This window comes from Giraffa tippelskirchi, chromosome 7 (assembly GCF_054371585.1).
Source record: "Giraffa tippelskirchi isolate mGirTip1 chromosome 7, T2T-mGirTip1v1.2.pri, whole genome shotgun sequence".
In the NCBI taxonomy this organism is placed as follows: domain Eukaryota; kingdom Metazoa; phylum Chordata; class Mammalia; order Artiodactyla; family Giraffidae; genus Giraffa; species Giraffa tippelskirchi.
The window spans coordinates 128179274-128205314 of NC_137281.1; the positions used below are offsets into that span (position 1 = coordinate 128179274).

A 26041-nucleotide genomic window follows, 5' to 3' on the forward strand; every position below is an offset into this window, starting at 1 on the left:
GAACCACTGGCCATGAGGATACAGGGCGGGGGAGGCAGGAGATGGGGGGAGAGAGGCCATGGGAGGCTGATGGAACCTTGTCGAGCCACACCATACACAGCACGCAACGCCATACACAGCGAGCCCCAGCACCCTGCTCCTGCTCCTCCTCTGGGGGTGACTCAGGGCCCTGGAGAGCATGCTGTTCCTCTTTCCCCAGAGGCCCCATCCCCCAGGGCACACTGGAGTCCCAGCCCCGTGGTTGTCCCAGCCAAATGCGGGCACTGGAGGAGTCAGGAACACAAGACGTGGCTTTTAGTGGAAACATCCCCCCACAGCATTGGATTCTTTCCTTCTCGGCACTAGATCCCCCAGTCTGGTCCAAGCATATCCCAACGTGCTCTAAAAATAGAATTTCTGAAACCAAAATCCCTGCCTGTTTTTATACCTCCCTGTTCCAAACGGCTTCCATGACACCCGGGGCCCCGAGGCGTCCTTCTCGGTCTGACAGGGACAGTCTAGTCAGATGCGTCCGCGCTGTGCGGGGCTGCGACCCCAAAGGAGCTCCCAGAGGCAGCTGGGTTGTCCCACTGTGAGTTTGGCCTGCAGCCCTGCATCGTCACAGCAGCCCTGGGAGGCCTTCAGTGCCCTCCTGGTACTAAACGGGTGCCTTTCTCTGGCTGGACTCGCTGCCAGCCCCGGGGATGTTTGGCAGGCAGAGGAGAGATGTCCGCCCCTTCCTGCCAACCTCCGGGGAGGCTGTGAGTCACGGCAATCCAGAGAGGCCTCCTGTGACCCTTCCTGACAGCCCTCTCCATGCTGGACCGCTCACCCACCCCCAAGATGGGCACACGTAGAGCCACAACATGTGCTGGCCGGCGGCGGCGCGCAGAAAGGCTGTCATCGGCCACTGCTCCAGAGAGCTTTGTCCTCCTGACCAGGGGTGTTTTCGACTTTTAGTCTCTGCAAACACAGTCTTACCCTGAGACCAAATATGAGGCAGATAAATGCTCTGTGTGGAGCAGAGTACAGACCGGGACTGCACCCTCTTGACCTCACCCATACAAGGCTCTCCGAAGCCCGAAGAGAGCCTCCGCTCAGTACCAGAAGGGAGCTAGCTGAAGGCCTCCCAGGGCTGCTGACCAGATGGATGGTGGGGTACACGGCTCCCTCTGTGACCCCTCCCTGCCGGGGTTCCAGGGAACCCCATTGGCAAGCACCACACTCTCCCTTGGCCATTCAGTTCAGATTCTAGAAGCTCTGCCGCCTCACTGGTTCACCCCTGGTACCTCTGGGGGAGGTGCCACCAGCTCCTGTTCTCCAGGTAACCAGGGAGACTGGGTCAACATTTTGACAGCCCCTGAGGCGTGATGGGACACAACCCAGAGGTCCATCCGCAGATGAACATGGATGGACAAGATTCACTGTAGCCACACACAGGATTGTCATTCAGCCTTGAAGACGCATGAAGTGCCGTTCCATGGCTGAACCGACACAGCGTTATGCTAATAGGTGAAAAAGCCAGACACCAAAGGCCACACAGCATATGATTCACTTTATCCAAAGTGCTCAGAGTAGGCAAACCTACAGAGACCGGAAGTAGACCAGTGGCTGCCAGGGTTTGGAGGGAGGCGGGAATGGAGAGTGGCTGCTAATGGATACCAGATTTCTTTAGGGGGGTGACAAAAATATTCTGGAATTAGATGGTGGTGATGGTCGCACAGCTCTTATGAGGATGCTCAAAACCACTGAACTGTACGCTTTCAAAGGGTGAAATGTGTGGTATGCAAATTATATCTCAATTGAAGGCCTCCAGACCTGAGACTTCAGGCCAAACTCGGCCCGGTGCGGGCACCCAGGTGCCCTCCCACCTGACACCTGACTGGGGCTGGCTTAGGGGGCACTCTGCTCAGTCCTGCATTGCCTGTGGGAGTCAGCAAGAACTGGCCACTCCCCCAGGGCTTGATAGAGCTCAGATAATTGGCACCTTGGAAGTTCTTATCAGTCTGCTAAGTACTAACATCGTCATCATTAGTAGCAAGAATGCCACTCTTTCTTAAAAGGAGGTTTTCATTGAAAAGATTTCATTTTTTTAGCCTATTCTTTTATTTTTACAGGGAACCTCTGTGAACTGATTTTTTTTTTTTTTTGGCTAATGTTTTCGTCTTGTTAATCTCCCAAGCCTTTTTATTGCTGTGTTTTTTCTCAATGATCCTTTCTGGGGGGAGCCTTGTAAGCAGTTTCCTGAGCAGTGGGTGCAAATTAGGTTCGGGATGGCCTGGTTAGGTGCCGTGTGCCCTCCCCCTGTGACAGCGCCTTTCTGTGGCCGACCCCTGCCAGGCGCCAGCGGAGATGACCTTGCTGGGGACAGAATTTCTGCCAATGAATGAAGTCATCTTACAGGAGGACAAATGACTAGGGAGAGGAAAGCAGAGTAGTAAAATATGCTCCTCTGCGTGCATCTCATGGAAAGAGCAGAGAGGTATCCAAGTTCCTGGGACACCACATCCTAAGATGGCTATTCTAAGGCTGTTGGGCCCATCCTTTCATGACGACATCTCTGCTCTCTGCCTCCTCCAGTAACTGCTGCCCTCTCAGTGTGGGTCCAAGCTACTTTTCTCTGGCCTTCTCTACCCATCTCTTCTTTTCCCTCCCATGCTCCTCCAATAGAAGCTGTGAGGAAGCCCGGGGGTGGGGGAGGGGGTTGCCTCTGCCATCTTGATTTGTGAGTCTTTAAGGCTTTCACCTGGCTCTGTATGGCTTGCTCCCGACTGGTAGCCCCAGGTATTCAGGAGGACTCAGTGCCAGGCCTGGCCGTTCTCCTCCTCCCGCAGAGGGGTCATATGGGCAGGAATGTCCACGGCCTCAAAAACGAGGCTCCGTCCAGCAGAATGCAGTCCATAGTGAATCAAACCGTTAGTAGGAACGCCCGATCCACCCTCTGATGTTCTGAGGTTCATACGTCACCTGATCCCCTTGTCATTCCTTCTTACCTTCTCGCCTCACTTCTTTTTGTGACTTAAAGCCCCACTTATAGTGGGGGATATGGAGACATGGTGCAAATAGGAAAACAGCTCCACTTTCTCAAGACACCGTTCCATCTTTTGTTTGAAGTTCACCATAATTATAAAACCTATGATGACTGCATGTGAATGGTACCCCTTTGAGTTGTGCAGTGCATGACTTGCACCACTATAAATGTTGAGTCTGCACTTAACCCATTGGTTATTTCCCTGCAGTTGAATACCAACCATCACCCTTGGAGGGTGAGGTACAGGGATAGAATTCCATGAAAATGCAACTTGGGGCTGGGTTAGTTGAGATTTCCTTGTTTCCAGATCCTCACTTTGACAACTGTGAAAGGCTGGCATTAATGAGTGGATGAGTGAGGCCCAGCAAGATTGTGCACTGCACTTCTACAGATGAGGGAGTAGCCTCTACACCCTTACCTCACCCACACACGTATGTGCACACATACACACACTCACTGTTCTCCCACTATTAGTTAACCACTGCAGAGCCAGCACTCAAGAGGCTAAGAACTGATATGCACAGAAGGTGGGAGAGCTGATAGTGCACGCCTGGGGACCTCTAGGATTGATCATCTGAAAGTACAGATACTCGCAGGGCCATTTGCTTCCCTTCTTTTAAGATCTCTCAAAAAATCATATAGAACTTAATACACACACACACACACACACACACACACACACACAAAGTACAAGTAAAACTGGGGAAATCTGTAAGATGGGTAGATTACATCAACATCAGTATCTTGGTGGTAATATAATTTTTGCAAAATGTTACCTTAGGGGCAAACCCAGAAACAGGGTGCTGTTTCTTGTGTGGACCTACAGTGATCTCATTAAAAATATGAGTTAAAGAAACATTTCTCCTCCCAAGTCCCTTCTAGCAAGATGCAATTCTGGTACCACCCATGAGAAGGTCAGGAGACCCTGCAGTGAGCTCAGGGCTCCTCCCTATCACTTAGGTCCTCCAGTTTTCCCTGAACACTCAGCCGCACCCTCTCATAGCTGAGCTCTGCCTATTGCATCTGGATGCACCTCTGCTAGACAGGGCTTGTGATGCAGAGGTTTAGACCAGGACACATCTACTGACATGTGGATATCAGCGAAATCCTAGCTTTCAGTTAGTGGTCAACTGAACTTATTCATTTCTACCTGCTACAACTGATCCATGCCTCTTTCTGCTCACTGGAGAAACTCTAGCGTGGACCGTTGTAGGGACCGCTTAACTGGTCCTCCCGCCACCAGCCATGCCAGAGAAGCCATTCTGAAGTCAAATCTGGTTACTACTCTACCATTTATAAATCCCCAGCTGCCTATGTCCAAGCTCCTGTTCACAGTACATGAGACCCTTATGGTCTGATTCTGGGGACGCTCCCATAGTTCAGTTCAGTTCAGTCGCTCAGTCGTGTCCAACTCTTTGCGACCCCATGAATTGCAGCATGCCAGGCCTCTCTGTCCATCACCAACTCCCGGAGTCTACCCAAACCCATGTCCATCGAGTCGGTGATGCCATCCAACCATCTCATCCTCTGTCGTCCCCTTCTCCTCCTGCCCCCAATCCTACCCAGCATTAGGGTCTTTTCCAATGAGTCAACCCTTCGCATGAGGTGCCCAAAGTATTGGAGTTTCAGCTTCAACATCAGACCTTCCAATGAAGCCAGGCTTCAGCAATACGTGAACCGTGAACTTCCAGATGTTCAAGCTGGTTTTAGACAAGGCAGAAGAACCAGAGATCAAATTGCCAATATCTGCTGGATCATCGAAAAAGCAAGAGAGTTCCAGAAAAACATCTATTTCTGCTTTATTGACTATGCCAAAGCCTTTGACTGTGTAGATCACAATAAACTGTGGAAAATTCTGAAAGAGATGGGAATACCAGACCATCTGACCTGTCTCTTGAGAAACCTGTATGCAGGTCAGGAAGCAACAGTTAGAACTGGACATGGAACAACAGACTGGTTCCAAATAGGAAAAGGAGTACGTCAAGGCTGTATATTGTCACCCTGCTTATTTAACTTATATGCAGAGTACATCATGAGAAACGCTGGGCTGGAAGAAACACAAGCTGGAATCAAGATTGCCGGGAGAAATATCAATAACCTCAGATATGCGGATGACACCACCCTTATGGCAGAAAGTGAAGAAGAACTAAAGAGCCTCTTGATGAAAGTGAAAGAGGAGAGTGAAAAAGTTGGCTTAAAGCTCAGCGTTCAGAAAACTAAGATCATGGCATCTGGTCCCATCACTTCATGGGAAATAGATGGAGAAACAGTGGAAACAGTGTCAGACTTTATTTTTTTGGGCTCCAGAATCACTGCTGATGGTGATTGCAGCCATGAAATTAAAAGACGCTTACTCCTTGGAAGGAAGGTTATGGCCAACCTAGATAGCATATTTAAAAGCAGAGACATTACTTTGCCAACAAAAGTCCGTCTAGTCAAGGCTATGGTTTTTCCAGTGGTCATGTATGGATGTGAGAGTTGGACGGTGAAGAAAGCTGAGCGCCAAAGAATTGATGCTTTTGAACTGTGGTATTGGAGAAGACTCTTGAGAGTCCCTTGGACTGCAAGGAGATCCAATCAATCCATCCTAAAAGAGATCAATCCTGTATGTTCATTGGAAGGACGCTCCCATAGTCCCACGTGAAAAGGGGGTTGGGTGGCCATCGGCTCCCTCTGTGGCCTGGCTCACTCATGCTTTCTCCTCTCTGACAGGCATGCTCCCCACTTTCTCAGTTCCATTGATTCTCTATAACCCAGACATAACATATGCTGGGTGACCTCAGCATTCTCCCATATCCATTGGATCTTTCAGTTCCTGGTGCGAAAAAAAAAAAATAAATCTCAAAAATTCTGTCTTGAGACAGAATCTGGATCAGTTTGGGTCAGACAGATCCCCCTGGCCTGCTCAGTTGTGATGGGTCAGAATCACCACCACCTCAGGCCAGATTTTTCTCTGTGAAACCATCCTTGATTTCCAGGGGCAACTTAAACACTCCTTCCTGCATATTCCCGCTGTGTCTGGTACATATTCCATCAGAGCACCTATCCCTCATGTGTCTCTGTGGATTTACATGTCTGTGTCCCATACAGGATACATATACTTGGACTAAAGGGTGAAGATTAGGCCTTTCCAGCTTGGTTCCCAGGCTCTGTATAGCTCCTGGCAAAAATAGCTATTTTGAGTGGGTGGGTGTGTGAAGAATGAGCAAATGGGCGATGGATGAATTTAACCCTTATCTGTCCTCAGAGACTGGGAGGTCCAACATGCATGATGCTGGAGTTGGTGGGCATGAACGGAATTGCTTTGCTCACCTGTGCCCATTGTGTCCTCCTTTCTCTCCCAGACGGGGTTGACCGGACCTCCACAATCTAGAAGCTGAAGATGAGAGTGACCGCGCTGGCCGTGAAATCGACTGCTGCGGGTCCAGTGTTAGCCATCTTCAGGGCTGCACAGAATCCTCCAAGATACTTTGCAGCCTTTTTTTTTTCCCCTGGTCCCTCTCCCATTTTGATTTTGTGAGAGCGTAGGTCGTCCTTGTAAACATATCAGTAGACCTGGGATTGGTTATTTTGTCCTTTGTTTCTGTCACGGGAGGGTGTGGTGTGGGGCGTGGGGAGGGGTCTCTAAGGGAAACACAGGACTGGGAGGAGGTGGAGGGAATACAAGTGGCTTCCCGGATGGAAATGGGGGGTTTGAGGGGGAGGGCACCGCTTGGAAAGAGATGAGAGGAGCGGGAGGGAGGAAGACGCCCCTGCCTTGGGAGCCTTCTCAGAAGCCTACCTTCGAAGTCAGACCCCAGGAGGAAGGCATGGATGCCCGCGACCAAAACGCGAGTGACGGCGGCTCGCTCTTTTATGTCTCCTCTGATTGGATTCCCTGAGGCCCCTGCTTGAAATCCAGCCGCAAGAAGAAGTCCACATGGCATCTGGGGCCGTAAGGGAGAAATCCGCTCCAACAAAATTTCAGATAAACTTTGATTTGTGTATTGTTTACATAACAATTTTAAAGGGTACATAACGTGTAAAGAGTTGGGAGAGAACTTTTCTTCATACTATGGTTTTTGTAAAGGATTTGTTGATAGGGATTCATTTTTTTCCTCTATTTTTATAATAGCAGCAGGGTTGTCTTTTTAAATGGCTGCCAAGCTCTGCTTCTCGGGAAGAAGGATGCGGTCACGTAGGCCTGAGTGGGGTCTCCCACCTGTGGGTGGGAGGAGCGTGTAGGCGGAGTTGAGGATGTGGCCGGAGTGAGCCGAGCACCGGCGGAGGGCGCCACCGTGTGATCGGTTACGGGATTGCGCGCAGTCACCTGGAGAGTCGAAAAGAATCTTGCTGCCCTTTCTGTGATGAATTAGCTTCTCACCCAGAGACACCTCTTTCTCCCCACCCTACCAGGGGGTTTCATCCTATCGCTTCTGGCCACACACACACAAACACAGAGGTGGGTACAAGTTCCACTGGAGGAGAAAAGGCAAGGATGGGTATTTTTTCCTGGCAGGAAGCCTTAATAGCCAGATGATAAGCTCAAAATGCCACTTACGGGGGACTGCTCCCAGGAAGCCGAGCCTAGCCCCCCAAGGTTCGATCACCCACCGCTGAGGAAAAGGAGGAGAGGAGCAAGGTCCAGCAACAGTGTATAAATGGTCAGTCAGCAAGTGGCAGAGAGAGCTGCGGGGAGAGGTTGCAGATGAGCCGTGGAAGGTGATGTGGGAAAGGTTGACTTCATGATGGACATGAAGGTTCTATTACAGACATCAGGGAGTTGCTGTGTTGTCGGCTGATTTATCTACCTTCACGGAAGGGAGACAGAACTACTACTTACATGGTGAGAGATTAACAAACTATGCTACCACAAAGTAATAGCTCTATTTCTTAAGGGCAAGAAAGACTATGTTTCGGAATTTGATGCAATGGAGGGTATTAGAGAAAATCCATGAGGAGCTGTGCTCTGCGCTGGAAAATTGGGTTGTGTAAATGATGGTGTGCCAGCTCGGCCAGAGGCAAGATCAGGGAGATGGTAGGAGGCCTGTTTACTGAATGGGTGAGTCTGGTACCATTTTTTGTTTGTTTGTTTGTTTGTTTTAGCAAAGTCAGAGTGGAAATTTAAGAGATCAGACCATGAAAATCACTGCATTTGCTTAGTTATTTTTTTAAAAAATAAGTTAATGAAGTAAATACACATTTACAAGGCCTTAATGAAATCCAAACAGCTTTCTTCTACCTTCAAGATTAAAAATGTACACCCAACCCAACCTTGGATGTTGTGAGGCTTGTGAAATCCTTTTAAGGTCTAAAATGTGGGAATATCTTAGCCACAAAGAGCCTTTAGTAAGCAAAGAAGGCTTGAATCAACAACATCCTGCATTGCATTAGGAAAAAAAGAGCTCTCCTTGGGTGATAACTATGTTCTAAAGATGCAAATTCATGTGCAGAAAGAGGCAGCATTTTGTAGTTGATTTTTTTTTTTAACCAAGTGCCATTAACATTCATCCTCCACATCCCTTTTCTAAGCAAGCTTAGGGTTACTTGGGGAATGTGTTGGGATGGACGATCATGTGTGAGCCGGGAAGAACAGGTCAAAGATGTCGAAGGCCAAAGGCAAGACCAGACGGTTTGCGAAGGTGATTTTGGATGCTGAGAACGTTAATAGAAGAAGCAGGGGTATAACACATCTCGTGGAGAAGTGAGAAAGCATTCAAATCTGCTGCAAAACACATGTATCCATAAAGACTTGGGTTGTTCAGAAAACAGATTGTGAACACAATCACATTAGCATGAATCCTTTAAAAGGAAGAAGACCTTAAAGCATTTGCAAATCTGAATTTCTATTTATTCCTTCACTGAATATAGAAACAATGGTTATCTGATTATTAGAGATATTATTTTGGATATGTTACTTATTAACTTGCTATGGCTGGTAACCATGATAAAGTCTGTTATTAATAACAACATAATTCTTTTTTTAAAAGAAAAGCTTATTTTTCATTGACTGTGTATAGATTTATCTACTTAGTTGTGTTTTGCTCTTAGTGTTTTAATTTTTTTAAGTTGAGCGTTCTGATAAATTTTAGGAGCCTGTCCCCACCTTGTTTTGAGTCCTGTGTTGACTGCAGGTATACAGCTCAATCTAAAAATCCTAAAACAAAAGAACTTTATTTATAAAAAAAAAAAATCAAATGGTTGCATGCATAAGGCTGTGAAGTCAGATATTTAGTAATAAAGCGGCAGTGCCTTTTTTTGTATTTACCCATCGACCCCCAAATGCAACTGTTTTATATTAAGTAAATAGTAAACATTAAAAATCTCAGAGTAAAATCTATTTCACTACGTGGGTTTTTTCCTCCCCTTGTTCTGATTTAAGCAGTGTGTATTTGACATCTCTACACTGTCCCAGGGACAGTGGTATTCTACGATATTGTTATCATGTATGATGTTTTATTGGTGCTTTTTATTCATAGTGGTTTCTTACCAGAAACAGTAGGAAGACACACATGAATTGTGTACAAGAAATGAAACATTGCTGCTGATATGTTTTGTTTTGTTTTCCACATGCTTTTTGAGTTTCACTTTTTTAAACCAAGGGCCAGCAAGCAAAATAGATGCTGCTGGGTCTGCCTGCAGAGGGCGGCTGTTTGCACCAAGCTCTCCAGTCCCGTGTACTGACAGTCCGTTTTTGGTACTCAGGATTAGAGCTACAGCTGGGCCCCCTCTCCCATTCCTTTGAAGAGACACTGAGGGAAACAAGGTTTTCTTTTGAGGTGTCATCGGCTGCCTTTTGCGGAATGGGAGCCTTCTCTGGGTCTTCTGTTCTTCTGCCCCTCTCTCAGCTACTGCCAGTGCAAGGTTTGTAGATGTTCGCTCCCCCCCAGGACTGGGATCTTCCCGAGAGCCTGGGCTGGGGGCTGAGCTGGGTTGAAGATGTAGGCGCACGACCAGAAGGGCAGTGAGAGGGGCAGAAGCAGCCCCCATCACATTGGTCCTCTGGAAATGTCTTGGGTGGGCAGCCCCAACCCTGGTGCGGGAAAGCAGCCTAACCGAGGCCTTCAGGTGTGCCTGATACCAGAAGGCCCTGTGGAGGGGAAATTTGCACATGGGGCTGTGATAACACTAATGTTGATTTTTTTGTTTGTTTTACAAGTCATCAGAGATGTTTGCAAAGTGAGTTCTATTATTTTTTTTTTTGTAATTCCTTTATCTTTACTTAAAGGTGAATGTGTATTCCTCTGGGAGGAATAGGAAGAAAACAGGAATGTTAATAATGTCAAACAGAAGACTTCCTCCCTTATTAATATATAACCCTCATGTATTTATGCCTAATGTAAGCTGACTTTTAAAAAGCTTTCTTTTGTTGCATGCCCCGTGCAGGCATCCCTATTGTACATGCATGCCTTTCGTCCTGTTTTCCTGTATAAAGTTAGTGAACAAAGAACTATTTTTGCCTAGTTCATGTTGCCAAGCAATGCATATTTTTTAAATTTGTCATATATGGAAATAGCATGTTTGTTACATGTAAAAGCTTTACTGATATACAGATATACTAATGTTTGAAGATGCTGTTCTTTGCAAGTGTACAGTTTTCAAATGTTGTTACCAGTGAAACACCCTTGTGGTTTAAACTTGCTACAATGTATTTATTACTCATTTCCTCCCATGTAACTAAGAATCATGGCTATATTTCATATCAAGGTTATATTGAAAGTGAAGGGAAATGATTAATACAAGGTTTTGTAACACTGGTGTGTGTCTTTTTTTCCTTTTTGTCAATACAATTGATTAGAAAATAACTGAATAAGCCAGCCAGGAAGAATAAGCCTGTAAACTATTCCCACATGACCATTCTGTGAAAACTGTATCTTCCAACTATCAGCTACTTTTTTTTTTTAACAAAAAGGTAGGGAAAGAGGTGTTTAACATTTATGCAGCTTGATCTGTGCCCAGAGTAACCAAAAAATGTATCACCTGTCTTAGGGGCGTGTTTCTAAATAAAAACTCGAACCTTGCAGGTGGTATTGTTTATAGCTTGCTCTCCACCCTCAATGCCTTTGAAATCACATTTTACCCCTTAACCACAGCATAAACAATAGCCTCCTTGGAGACCTGAGGTTTTAACTACATGTGGCTTGAATCTCATTTTAATCCTTCCAGTATGATGTATATTAATATAAGTTCTAAATAATGAGTCAGTTAAGCATATGGTTGGAGAGACAAACCTGGCTTTGAATTCTGGCTTCAGCAAAGTGAGTTTTATTTTTTCTGATTCCTCTCAGTTCAATTCAGTCAGTCAGTTGTGTCCGACTCTTGGCAACCCCATAGATTGCAGCACCTCAGGTTTCCCTGTCCATCACCAACTCCTGGAGCTTGCTCAAACTCATGTCCATTGAGTCGGTGATGCCATCCAACCATCTCATCTTCTGTCATCCCCTTCTCCTTCTGCCTTCAATCTTTGCCAGCATCAGGGTCCTCTATCTTAAAATTCCTCTATCTTTACTTAAAAGTGAATGTGTATGGGAACTTCCCTGGTGGTCCAGTGGTTAAGACTGAGCTTCCAATGCATGGGGCCCAGTTTTGATCCCCGCTCAGGGAACTAGATCCCACATGCTGCAACTAAGACCTTGCACAACCAAATAAATAAGTAAATTTTAAAAAGTGAACGTGTATTCCTCTGAGAGGAATAGGAAGAAAACAGGAATATTAATAATGTCAAACAGAAGACTTCTTCCCTTACTAATATATAACCCACATGTATTTATATATATTCTCTGGCTGTGCGATCTTGAGCAAGCTACTTAACCTCTCTGAGCCTTGGGTTTGGAACTACGATACTCAAGGTTTATGTAGCTAGAAACCTAGTCCCAAAGAAAAAGGTAAAGACAAAAGAAAACATAGGATACAGAAGTTACTACCACCAAAACCTAAGCAACCACAGCTTCACATTGTGACAATGACCACCTGGTGACTCCCTTTTCACCAGGCTCAAGCTGCTCAAGAGATTGGAAAAACCCAAAATGATCCCTGGAAATGGGAGAAATGCCTTGTAGCTAAGACGTTAAATGAAATTCCTCCCAAAGTTAAATTCCCATAACCCAAATAAGCTGTATCTCAGTGTGTGACTCAAGGTACTCTGAAGGATAGTGTACAAGAGAAAAGCTGAGCCTCACTTGTGAAATATGTAGAATGAAGGGAGATAGGAGAGTTGTGAGGTTAGAGGAACCATAAAGGGCTCAGCACAGTATGCGAAACGGGTGGGTTAGCAGTTTTTATCGGCAAAGCTGTAGCTCTTTGTCAGTAATCTTTGTAAGGGAATCCTGGAGAAAAGGTTACTTAAATAGTAAAGTTTTCAGGACTCCCCTAACAGCCCCTCCCAAGAAGAGATTTAATTGCATTTATTAAAGGGGTATTTATTAAATAGGTGTTCCTATTTAGGGGGCTGGCTTGGAAGAGGCCACAGTAGGTTTGAGCCAGGAATCCAGAAGGATTACAGATAGGTACAACCCGCTCACACTCCCTATGCTAATGAGAGCTCAGCAAGGGGAGTGCAAGAAGGATCCAGGCTTCTGTCAAAGTACCTTGGTCTGATCCCTTGAACAGACACTGCATCTATCTTTGGCCCTGACTCCTGATCAGCCTAAGACCTCTTGTCCCCAGAGGCTGAGGGGAGGGCCTGGAGGTATGGAGAAACTCATCTATAACCAGAACCTAATCCTTTTCTGGAAAGTTGACCGGTCAACGTGATCCGCCCCTCCCCGCCCCGCCAGTAGCACAATGTGGCACCCCACACTCTGTCCAGGCCCCCTTCCCAGCTGCCACACTGCCACGTGGAAGCCAGGCACCCTTCTCACAGACACCCTTCCACTCGCATTTTCTATCTTCCACCCACACCTCACAAAATTTGAAAACAGCCCTTCCCCTGGGCATCTCTGCCTCTGGATCTCACTTTACCACTCTAGGATGGCCTAGCTCAGTGTTTCTCAAACCACCTGTGAATTTTAGTTGTCAGAGGTGGCTGTTTATTTCCAACCCAGAGTCCAATTCTTTTTCAAAATTTGAGAAAAATAAAAGAAAAAAAAATACAATCCGCCCCCCGCCCTCCATCTCGCACTAGATTCAAAGGACAAAATTATTCTATCAGTTTGCTAAAAAGTAGTCCTGTTCCTCTCCCTAAGTTCTGGGGCCAGCCTGCAAAATCAATCTGGGAGATTGCCCTCAGGATGAGATGGTAGAATTCCTGAGGTCAACATCTCCTCTCCCGGGTGCTGACTCTGCCTGCGGCATGGCAGAGGAGTGACCATCAGGTCTGCGGGATGCCCGGATGCTGACTCAAGAATGGCAAGTGCTTTTGTTCCCTGGGCATTTCTAAGAGCCTAAAACACAGTTGTTGAGAAAGGCGACATGTTGGAAGAGGAGGATCCAGAAGGTAATGGGACCAGTGGGGGGAGGTTAGAACCCGCTGAAACTGTTTGGAAATGGGTCTCCTGAAAGAGCCCTGTTTCTATGGTTACCCTGAGCGAGGTGGGGGTTGGGGAGGTTGGGGGGGGTCTTCATGTTTCCCACTCTCGGTTTCTGGCCCCGATGGACCGAGAATAGAGGGTAGCTTCTCTGTGTGTGGTGGGTGGAGGGATCTGTCTACCTATTAGGATCACAGGTACATGAAGTGGGAAATGTGGGTGCCTGGGAAGTTGGAAAGTTTGACGAATGTCAGCACAACATCATCATGACCAAGGGGCTCCGCTGGAGCGCTTGATCTTTCCGTGTCCTCCTGGGTGTCAGCCCACCAGCCTTGCCCAAGGGGCCCTTGTGCACAGACAGTGACTTCTTTGTGATATAAACCTGGCTGTTTGATGTCTGAGAATTTCCTCCATGGAATATTTTTCACTCTTCAGTGGTTTCTACTTCAGTTTTTAAAACCGACAGAGAAACGTTTTGGCACAGTTATAAAGCTCAGACTTTATAAAAAGACAGCTTTGTGTTTACGTTTGACTCAGAGCACATGTTTTTAAATAGTGTGTTCCACAGCTTTTTGAGGTTTCATGTTTTTAAGACCAATCCAGGAGAAACAAAATCGGAGTTTTCGTGTGTGAAACGATCCCACCCGAGCTATTGGAACTCAAGACAGCCGAGAGGTTCCAATTAAACCTCCCTGTGGGGACCACAGCCAGAACTGGGTGTCCCTGTTTGTGCCAGCATCCTTGGGAGATAGTTGCAGTTCTCCATGCCATAAAATTCTAACAGGCTCAGGAGTGAAGTCAGATGAACCTCCAAACCCCAAGATCAAACCTGTCCAGTTGAACCTCTCCACTTTGCTTTCTGTTAAGTTTATCCCAGATCTGCTCACTGGGAAAAAGCTGAACATGGATTTCCAGTACCTATACCTGACTGAGTCCCTTTTGACATGGAACTATGACCCTATTACTCATCCAAGATGGAATATGTCCAAAGACAGCAAATTGTGTCTTTGAGAAATTATTGAGAGATGAAATGCGTATGTTGACATCATTTCCTTCCCTCCATTACCAAATGCATATATCCAAACCAGGCAGGGAAAACACAGCTTGCGTGCTTTCTCCTGTTCTGTGCTTTGGGGTCCAGATGACTTCATCTCCACTTTGCTCTCCTGAGACACCGTCCGAGCCCTTGTTCACTTTCAGTCACTGCATTTATCCCGAGGCACTTCTCAAGTGTTCATATCCAACCCCTCCTCCAGAAAAGATTTCAGGAGATAGGCCCCAGGTTTGCTGTCTTCCTCATACAACAGGATTTCCTGCTGACCGGGTGCTGACCACATGCGTGTCTATAACAGCAGATACGGTGCAGGGGACTAGCACCAAGCCTCTCGTGGATCTGGTAGGAAAGTCGTCTAACAGTGAGCCATCTATCCCAGGCCAACCAGAGAAAACCCGAGATGACCTGTAGGCCCCCTGGGGGGTCTTTTCAGTCTCTTAGCCTGAATGATATGAGCCCAGAGGTCAAAGTGTCCACGAGAGGGCAGTGGAGGCATAAAGCCTGCAGCTCTCCTCCCAGCGAAGGAAGTCAAACACCCGCCAGCTTCTTCTGAAGAGAGGAAGCAACCCCAAGGAAAAGCAGTTCTTAGAGAGAGCCTGGGGGCATTCCTGACTTAGGGGCAAGAGAGAGTGGTGTGAGTCAGAGGAACTAAGGGAACAGTCAACTGGAATGGAGAACAGGGAGTGATGGGTTTAGGGGCTGGGAATGGGTTTGGAACCAGAGGATCACAGCCTGTGAAAAGCGTGGGCTCCACCTTCCCTGTCTTCAAGCAATACGATCGTATATGAGGGGTTATGTTTTGTAGAACAAAGAACATAAGTGAAAAGTCTCCTCCTGCCCCAGGCACCCAGCACCCACCGCCAGAGGCATTCAGAGTTAGTTTCTTATGTAGCCACCAAGAGATACTTAATACATTTACAAACGCTAATCTAGTTTCTTGATTTTTATGAAGGAAAGCACACAAACACACACTGTCATTGTGTGCTATTTTTCTTTTTTCACTTAAATCAGTTTTGGAAACTACTCTGCCACTGCCTCACACTTGGTGGCTGCCCAGGGCTCCACTCTGTGGGCTAACAGGACTTGTCCACCAGCCCTGTGCTGATGGGCCCTCAGCCTGCCTTCATTTCTCCTGTTATAGACACTGCTGTGAGGACATGCACTGTACATGGGTCGTTTGACATAACTGCAAGGTTCTCACAAATAGAAAAGTGGAATTGCTAGATTATATCAGTGTTCTCCAGAGAAACACTGAGAAGAGAGACAGATAGGCAGATAATAGATAAATAGATACGTAGTGAGGGAGTTGTTTTAAGGAATTACTCGTTCTCAGGGGCTGGTAAGTCTGAAATTGGTAGTGAAGGCCAGCAGGCTGGAACCTCAGGCAGAAATCGGTGCTTCAGTCTTGAGGCAGAATTTCTCCTTCTCCTAGAAACTTCAGGTTTTGCTCTTAACACCTTCAACTGATTGGATGAGGCCCACCTACATCACCAAGGGCTCTCTCCTTTACTTGATGTCACCTGACTGTAGATGTTAACCACGTCTACCAAATGCCTTCACTGCAACACCTAGATTAGTGTTTGATTAAATAACTGGTACTAGAGCCTTGCCAAGTTGATAACCATCACAGTTATTAATATTTGTCATTTGGCTAGTTTCCCAGGTTCCCTTCCGTAGATTTATGTGTCTGGCAACGATGGATGACAGTGCTTGATTTCTTACTGTCTCATCAGTTCCTCTGGAGGAGGACATGGCAACCCACTCCAGTATTCTTGCCTCTGGGAAATCCCATGGACAGAGGAGCCTGGCAGGCAACCCTCCATAGGGTCACAAAGAGTCAGACACGACTGAGCAACCTAGCACCTACACACACACAGCAATTCCTATGTCACCAATTTTTAAAATGTTTTCCAATCTAATAGGTGAAAAATAACATATGTCCTTTTCATTTGCATTTCACTTATTTGAGTGAGGTTGACCATAGTTTTATATGCTTAATTTTGTTGTTCAGTTGCTAAGTTGTGTCCAACTCTTTGCCACCCCATGGACTGCAGGACACCAGGCTCCCCATCCTCCACTGTCTCCCAGAGTTTGCTCAGATTCATGCCCATTGAGTCAGTGATGCTCCCTAACTATCTCATCCTCTGCCACCCCTTGTCCTTTTGTCGTCAAGCTTTCCCAGCATCAGGAACTTTTCCAGTGAATTGGCTCTTTGCATCACGCGGCCAAAATATTGGAGCTTCCACTTCAGCAACGGTTCCTCAATAAATATTCAGGACTGATTTCCTTTAGAATTGACTGGTTTGATCTTGCAGTCCAAGGGACTCTCAAGAGTCTTTTCCAGCACAATTCAAAAGCATCAGTTCTTTGGCAGTCAGCCTTCTTAATGGTCCAACTCTCACATCTGTACATGACTACTGGAAAAACTATATGCTTAATAGTCATTCGTAATTTCCTTTGAAACGTTTGTCCATATATTTGTCCATTTTATTATCAAGTTATTGGTCTTTTTCTAATCATTGGTAGAAGCTCATTGTATATTGTGAAATTTACCTTTGATTTGTGATACGAATTAAAATCTTTTACCCAGATTTATGATTTTGCCTATGGTGATTATTTCCATAGAGAGTTTTTTAAATGTAGTTGAACTTCTTGATCTTTTCTTTTTTGGCTTCTGGAATTTGAATCCTATTTTAAAAGGCTCTTTCTGCTTTGAGTTATACTATGTTTTCCTCTAGGACTTTTATGGATTTACCTTTTTATGTTTATATCTGTGAGCCATTCTTTGTGTAAAGTATGAGGTATGGATCCAATTTTATTTCTATGCAAAGATGACCACCCAGTTGTGCCTATGCTGTTTATTGAATAATCTGTCTTTTCTCCACTGATTTGAAATGCCACTTTTGTAATATACCAACTTCCTCTATGTATGTAGATCTATTTCTGGACTTCCTATTTTTTTTTCCATTGATGTGTTGTCTATTCATCCACCAGCACCCCTACTGTTTTAATTATTACAACTGAAAATTTTGCTTTAATATCTAATAAGGAGATTTATATCTTAGAAAGATCACTCTGACTACATTTGGGAAAGGGATTAGAGGAGAGGCAATGGGGAGACCCACCAGGGGCTACTGCGTAATTCAGATAATGCTCAAACTCAAGGAAGCTGCAGGATGGATGGGGAGAACAGGATGGATCTGTGAGGTCCTTAGCAGGCAGGATATCATGGTTAATGATGAACTGGATATGGGGATTGAGGGAGAGACTGAAAAGTCCAGAATGCCTCCCCAGATTCTGGCTGGGGTCACTGGAGAGTTGAGGTTCCATTCACCACTGAAGGAGTGCTGCAGGTAAGGGCAGCAGATGGAACTTGTACAACTGGACCTTCCTCATCATTCAAGACAAGTCACCTGGGAGAAATAATAATTTAGCTAGTAGTTATGCAGAGACTATTGTGCTAAGCCAATAAGGCTGGCATTAGATTTATACCCACACTGCAGATGAGGAAACTGAGGCTCAGAGATGTCAAGCAACTTGTCCAAAGTCACAGAACTGTTATGGGGCAGGGGGGCGAGTCCAGGCCCGTCTACACTCAGATCCTTCTAGGAGGGGACTATTGGGCTCCAGGATCTCCCCATATGAGTACTTACCCTTCGGAGACTGAATCTCCAGGCGTTTTCTTTCCAACATCTGCGGCAGCCTGAGAAACACGGCTATGGGAAAGCAGGAGAATTCTACAAAATGACTGCCTCAAACATTGGTTAAAATACAGCCCTCGTTGGAGGAAAAGGAGATGTTATGGCTGTGGTGCTTGGCCGGGCACACGGATTACCTGGGGAGCTTCACAAGCTGCTGCCGCCGAGCCCACGTGCAGAGACTCTGACTTGTCTGGGAAACAGCCTGGGTGTGGAGTTGTTAAGCTTCCAGGTGATTCTAATGTGCAGCCAGGAGTGAGACCCACGCATTAAAGGGACCAGCTTCTCCTCTTGTACCAAAGTGGTCTGTGACCGTGCTTCTGTTTCTTTGATAGATGACGGTAAAAGGCAGGTGTTCCACTGACACATTAGAGAACTAAGCGCCTGACTCATCAGTCCTTGGGACCTACCTACAGGAATCCTCTAAGCTGGGTAGAGCAAGCAGTGGCATTTCAGCAGGCTCATAGCCACTTCCCAAATTTCTCCCCCCACTAACTTGCAACAGTGCTTGCAGTGCCTACCGCAAAGACTCAATTTTGGAAATTATGTGTATTTTAATTAGGTTAACAAATGTTGTTGCCTGGATACATAACATATTAGTCGAGAGATCCATTAGCCTGGATTCAGCAATCTGATTATCCACACACCTGTCAGCATAAGTTAGATTATGCTGCATTAACAGACACCCCCAAAATTTCAGTGGCTTTAAACCACAAAGACTTATTTCTCACTGTGCTGTACATCCATCCAGCTCAGCTGGGGCCTCCAATCCACACAGCTCTCTCTGGAGCTGAGGCTGGCACAACGGCCCCCACCTGGAGTGTCGATGATTGCCATGACAGCGGAAAAGAAGGATGGGGCTTCCACCAGAAGTATCACTGCAGTTCATACTTCATCCACAGAAGTGAGTCATGTGGCCACATCTGACTTCAAGGCAGCTGGGCAGCACCATCCTACCCTGCACCTAGGTGGGTAAGGTCCTGGGGTCCCTGTCTGGCCAATTCCCAACTGTTGGAGATTCTTTTTTTTTATTGAAGTATAAACGATGTACAATGTTACATAATTTTGTATATTTTATATAATTTTGTACAATGTTATATCATTTTGTATATTATATAAATTATGTAATATTGTACAAATATGTATTATATAAATATTATATAATTTTGTACAATATTATATAATCATATAATTTGGGCTTCCCTGTTAGCTCAGATGGTAAAGAATCCACCTGCAATGTGGGAGACCTGGGTTCGATCTCAGGTTGGGAAGATCCCCTGGAGAAGGGCATGGCAACCCACTCCAGTATTCTTGCCTGGAGAATCCCCATGGACAGAGGAGCCTGACGGGCTACAGTCCATGGGGTCACAAAGAGTTAAACACAAGTGAGCGACTAAGCACATTATATAATTAAAGGTGTACAACTTAGTAACTCAAAATTTTTAGATATTATGCTCCATTTATTAAACATTGTCTAGGGCTTCCCTGGTAGCTAAGTGGTAAAGAATCCTCCTGCCAATGCAGGAGACATGGCTTTGATCACTGATTTGAGAACATCCCACATGCTACAGAGCAACTAATCACACATCCCACAGGCCGTGGGCCACAACTACTGAGCTTGTGCTCTAGAGCCCTGGAGCCACAGCTACTGAGGCCCACGTGCTCTAGAGTGGGTGCTCTGTAACAAGAGAAACCAGTGCAGTGAGTGCCCACCGCAACCAGAGAGCAGCCCTTGCTCGCCACAACTAGAGAAAAGCCAGCAATGAAGATCCAGCACGGCCAAAAATAAATAAATGAATAAAATTATATATATAAAGAAAAATTGGCGCATCCACAGCCAGTGCTCTGGGACAACCCAGGAAGACAGGATGGGGAAGGAGGTGGAAGGGGGGTTCAGGGTGGGGGGAACACATGCATACCTGTGGCTGATTCATGTTGATGTATGGCAAAAACCATCACAATATTGTAAAGTAATTATCTTCCAATTAAAATTAATTAATTTTTTTAATTGGCTAAATTTCCTGTGCTGTACAATATACCCTTCCCTCTTCCCACTGGTAACCACTAGTTTGTTTCTATATGTGTAAGTTTGTTCCTGTTTTGTTATATTCACTAGTTGGTTGTATTTTTTTTTTACCTGGGTTCGCCATCTCTCTCTGAGCTCTGAGTCTGGAGGAGTTTGAAGTGGCGTCCTGGGACGCCACTCCGGCTGTCCCGGGCAGCCAGATGACCTCCTGCCCTACCTGCGGCCCATCGTGGAGTCACCAGGGCCCACCAAGCCCAGCCTCCCCTTTGTTAAACTCTCCTCCTCTGTCAGCTCCCACTGGACTCTGAGCAGACCAATTTCTTTTATTGTACGTCTCCAGCTGGGCTGCAACCTGTGGATCACTCCAGGTTCAAAGAGTCTGAAGCAGAGGAATTTAGTGCTATGAAGAGTGCTTTCATGGGCTGCGGTTCTCACCTTCCAGGCACGTTTGAGGCAGCTCTGACTCAGTCTCCCATTCAAAGGCTGTGTTCAATGGGGAACCAGCAGGGAGCAAGCAAACCTGAGCATCTGAGGGACTGACTTAAAAAATAAAATAAAAGTGAACAGGTACAAGAGAGCAAAAGAGCCTGCAGCAGCCTCCCACCCGCTTCACTAGATGTGCCAGGAATGAAGAGGCTTCAGCCTCGCCCTTCCCTACATCCCAGAGGGACTGGCTTTCTCCTTCCCCTCCCAGCCTACAGCGCTGAGAGGTGTGGGAGGTGGCTGCTGCTACTGCAAGCTGGATGCCCCTTCAGAGAGACTGCCCACAGGACCCCAGCTCCTGAGCAAGAAAGGGCCACCAATTACCCTGGTGTTCCCCAAACCCCAACTCAGGCACATTTTCAAGATGCTTTCCTTTTCATATTTATTCTGAAGGGGATGTTCCTTGACTGGGACTCTGAGAAGCTTTGTGCCCATTTTGGAATCTAGCTTCTCCCACCTGGACAATGGGATTTCCCCCCTTCTGGGTACCTTGAAGAAAGTACTACAAAACTGAACAGGCTGGCTTCAGACACCTGGGTCTTTAAAGCCCACTTTTGAGTTCAATTCCCAGTTATGCCTTCTACCAGCTCTGTGCGGGCATGCTAAGTCACTCAGTCGTGTGCAACTCTCTGCAATGCTATGGATGATAGCCTACCAGGCTCTGTCCATGGGATTCTCGAGGCAAAAATACTGGAGTGGGTTGCCATGCGCTCCTCCAGGGGATCTTCCCGACCCAGGGATCAAACCTGTGTCTCTTCTATCTCCTGCATTACCATGCAGCTCTTTATCACTAGTGCCACCTTGGGTGTGTCCTTGGGTAAATTACTCTTCCTCTATGCTTTAGTTTCTCCATCTGTAAAATAGGAGAGATACCCAGTGGGGTACTAAATGCCCAATGAGATAGTTGGTCCTCTATTCAGAGGATCAGCTGAGTTGATATGTGCAAAGCACCTAGAACAGTGCCTGTCACCTAGGTGGCACTCTTGAGAGTTAGTGGTTAACATCATCATTGTTACAAATCCCAAATACAGTCTAGTCCACACCTCACCAGTCAATGGCAAGAGTCATAAGCTATAAAGTAAGGACTCGAGGCCATTCCTAGCACTCTCCCCAGGCTAGAAGCACCCACAAACCCTAGCATCCTATGGACTGACCATCTCTTCTTTCCCTTTGGAATCTACAAACCATGGCTGTAGGCTTAGACACCATCTAAACTCAGGAGCGGTAAGTTCCCATGATGTTGCCACCTAGGGGCTGCTGAGAGTAAATGTCCTGTAGCCCCCGTGTCTGCTGTGAGCAAGCAGGTGGAGTCAAAGGGTGCTGATACAGCCTGTTAAGTTCCCCAGGCCTGCAAAGGCTGGGGGACATCATCCTGCAAAGAGAAGAGCATTTGGAGCATGATGAACTGGGATGTAGGGCTCTCTTGGGGCTTCCTTCCTTCTCCTGTCTAGGTGGAGGTTGTTGACAAAGCCACAGGGAGATGAGAAGTGAGGGAGACCTCAGTCCAGGTTAGGATGGTGAGATTTGGGATGTAAGGCATTCTGACTATTCAGGGCAAAGAGTCTGGGGAGGCTCAGTCATTTCAGGGCAGAGTCATCCTCCAGGCAGATGCTAAATGACCTGGAGCTCACAGCCCAGGGTTCTGCACACATATGCACACATACACACACCTTGCAAGCCCATGCACGCACACACACACACATCCCCAGGGATGTTACTCCTAGCTGCACGTTGGTGACTAGCATCCCCAGGCCTAACTGGAACAAATAAGCAGTGTATTCGGTGGACGTAACAAGGAAGAAAAGGCCACCTTAAACCTTTTCCCTGGCAAACCTCCCATCACATTCTGGCGGCTGAAGTGGCTCCAGAAACGAGAGAGGAGGCAGCGCGGCAGCTGACGCCCTCTGGTGGACAGTCTGGGCTCAGCTGCCCGCACATGTGCTCCAGGGAGGCTGCTGAGGAACAGCACAGCGCAAATAAGCACACGTTTCCCGGCTGGGTGGAAGCGCTGCGAAGAAATGAGAAAGAGGCCATGCTGGCTCTGAGATGCTCACAGCCTTCCCCATTACGTCTCTCCTAGCCTGGCTTGCTCCTCCTGCCCTGGCATCTGGATGGTAACAACTTAAACATAACCAGAAGCTCCTCTCACTGAATACCCGATACTCTACTCCCTGCAGAGGCTCTTCTCATCCATTAGTTCTGTAACTCTATTTTATTGAATATTTTATTTTTGGCCACACCACAGTGTGGCTTGCAGGATCCTAGGTCCCTGACCAGGGATCAAAACTGGGCCCTCCTCAGTGAAAGCTCAGAGCCCCAACAAAAACAGGGAATTCCCTCTCAGTGTGACTTTTATCTGATTTTACAGATAGGGCTCAGAGCAGGTAAGTGACTTGCCCAGAGCCACACAGCCAGCCCATAGATGCCAGAGAAATGCCAAAGATGTTAAGTACGTGTATTTATTTATATAGCATACACATGGTACAAAACTCAAATCTTATAAAGAAGTTCACAGTAAAAACCAATCTCCCCACCGCCACGGTCCCCCAGGTCACCACCACAGGGACTACCTCACTTTCTAGTTTCTTGCAACTTGTCCACAAATATTCTATGCATCTAAAAAGAATTATTAAAAAAAAAAAAACACAAAAGGTAGCAAGCTATACAGGGCTTCCCTGGTAGCTCAGCTGGTAAAGAAGCCACCTGCAATGCAGGAGACCCCAATTCATTTCCTGGGTTGCGAAGATCCCCTGGAGAAGGGTTAGGCTACCCACTCCAGTATTCATGGGCTTCCCTGGTGATTCAGATGATAAAGAATACACCTGCAATGTGGGAGACCTGGGTTCAATCCCTGGGTTGTGAAGATCCCCTGGAGGAGGGCATGGCAAACCCACTCCAGTATTCTTGCCTGGAGAGTCCCCACGGACAGAAGGGCCTGGTGGGTAAAGAGTCAGACACGAGTGAGCAGCTAAGCTCAGCACAGCATGCTATACACTCTGCTCCACCTAGTCTTTTCCACTCAACAATGTCACCGAAGGCTATCCTGTAGCAGCAAATGCATAGAGCTGCCTTATCCTTTTCGAAAGTCTATTGTATGGAGTAACCACAGGTCATTTAACTTGCCCAAGGTTGGGGGTTTCCGTGTTGCCAGTCTCCTGCTAGCACAAATGCACCACAATGAACCTTCTTGCACGTATGTCCCTTTTGCACAAGAGGAATTGCTGGGTCAAAGGATATGTATATCTGTGATTTCGAGAGACGTCACTGAACTTCCCTCCAATATGGCTGTACCGCCTGACCCCAGGCCCCACCACTGGCAGGAAATGGAATCCAGGGTCTCCTAACTCCACAACCAAGGCTCCCACCCCTGCCCCACACCCCACTTTGACAAACCCCCAAAGCTACAACTCAGACCCACCAGATAGGCAGGGCCAGAGCTGGGCCAGCAGGCTCTCACCAACCACCTCGGAAGCCCAGGGTTCATGGACGAGGGGAGTCTTCCGGCTCTAGGGGTAGAATGTCCATGCAGCCATGAAGCTGCAGCTCCTGAACACACAAGACCCTCTGGGGACACATCTTGGTCTCCCCTAGCATCTAAAGGAAAGCAGAGACATGATTTCTGTCCCTACCCTTCAAGTCACCAGCACCTTCCTTGGCCACTCTCCAAGGATCTGCACACACTCTGGCCCCTGCTGAGGGGAGCAGGCTCTGTTAGCTGGGAGCCTCTGAGACTTTGGCCCCACTGCACTGGCTGCCACGCGGATGAGCTCGTCTTGCTGGGCGCCTCCACCACAAAGCAGCATTCGCCTCTGAGGAGAGATGGCGAGAGAAGACCCTGGTGACTCGCTGCCCCCTCGTGCAGCCTCCTTCACCAGCAGAGCACCCTCTCCTCTTTCTCTGTCCCCCACTGGAATCCAGAGACATTTGGTGAGCCAAGGCCAAAGCAGTCTTACTCCTGAGGGGACTGGAGGTGTGAGCAAGGACACTTTTCATCAGCTCAGAAGATAGTCAGCCAGAGAGATCCATACCACCCACTGTAAAGAGTTCCAGGAAGGGGGTGGGGGGACGTGAAGCAAGAGTCTGTTCTGCCCACCAGCCCTGGGGGCTGTGAGGGTCAGGGAAGCCCAGCTGACTCCCATTCAGCACCTGGAAGAAGCCGTGACCAGAGACCTGGGAAAGGAGGTGGGGCTAGAAAGCTGCCTGGACAGCTCCAGGGTGGGTGGTGAGCACAGCCAGATGGGGGAGCACCCTCCCAGCCCACTCACCAGTCACAGCAGCTACTGTCATCACTGCCAGCAAACACCCATGCCAGCTGATCAGGGCAATGCTGCCATCCTTACAACTCACACAGGAAACTGCACAGCCCTTTAAATGGCAGAGTCACAAATGAAATCTCAGCTTTCTGACTGGACACTTGAAACCTAGGGTAGTGTCAGGGAGCCTGCAGAGTGACATCAGACCAGAAGCCCCCAAGAGACTATTCTCTAGGGAACCCAACAGCAGCTGCCCTTTAGGTTAAGATACAAAATTTGTCTGAAAAATAACTAGAAAGCTTCAACTACAAGATGACAAGATTCCTGAATCTAATAGTTAGGGATCCTTGAGCAAGGCAAGTTGTCAGCCTGATTTTGTGCTGTTTCCTCTTCTGAGTGTGGAGTTTTTAGAAGTTGAGCTTCTGCCAGCTTTCTCCAAAAAATGCCAAGCTTCCTCCAACACGTCAGACCTGGCTCCTGTCTCCAGAGGAAGTGATTTCCCAATTGGACTGTGGTCCTCACCCTTGACTCTCATTAGAAACACTCAGAAACCATTGCTCATTTTTAGGCATAATAATGATACTATGAAAGTGAAGCAAAACTGTTAGTCACTTCAGGTGTGTCCAACTCTTGGCAACCCCATGGACTGTAGCCCACCAGGCTCCTCTACCCATGGGTTTTCCCGGGCAAGAATACTGGAGTGGGTAGCCACTCCCTTCTCCAAGGGACCTTCCTGACCCAAGGACTGAACCCAGGTCTCCTGCATTCCAGGCAGATTCTTTACCACTGAGCCACCAGCAGCTCAGAAAAAATAAAAGTTATCTCAGCCATAGGCACTAACCTTTCTGTGGATGAGATAATAGGATGTCTGAGACTTGATTCAAAATAACTTGGAGGGGTGTGAGTGTGGGTGGAGATAAAAAAGGGTTGGTGTATTGGTAACTGTTGAAGCTGGACTGTGGGGTACATAGGGGTTCTTATGATAGGATTCTATCTACTTTTGTACATGGTTAAAGGTCCCCATAATAAGAAGTAAAAAGAGGAGGAGGAGGGAACTTGCGGAGAACGTGGT

The 26041-nt window shown here is 47.0% G+C and overlaps 1 protein-coding gene across 26 annotated transcripts in view; it reads left to right on the top strand.

The window, feature by feature from the left end:
* SAMD4A (sterile alpha motif domain containing 4A) overlaps positions 1 to 6569 on the top strand; it is a 223253-nt gene extending 216684 nt beyond the window's left edge. For 19 of the 26 annotated variants that reach the window (XR_014059327.1, XM_081509425.1, XM_081509423.1 and 16 more), the window contains one exon: positions 6355 to 6569. Coding sequence is in view for 24 of the 26 variants with exons in the window: in XM_081509425.1 (XP_081365551.1) it covers positions 6355 to 6383 (29 nt within the window). In the remaining 2 variants the exon portion in view is untranslated. Of the gene's footprint in view, positions 1 to 199; positions 409 to 6354 lie in introns of those variants that run through there. The other 7 variants (XR_014059328.1, XM_081509421.1, XM_081509430.1 and 4 more) reach the window with 1 other exon arrangement.
* Positions 6570 to 26041: the final 19472 nt, after the last annotated feature.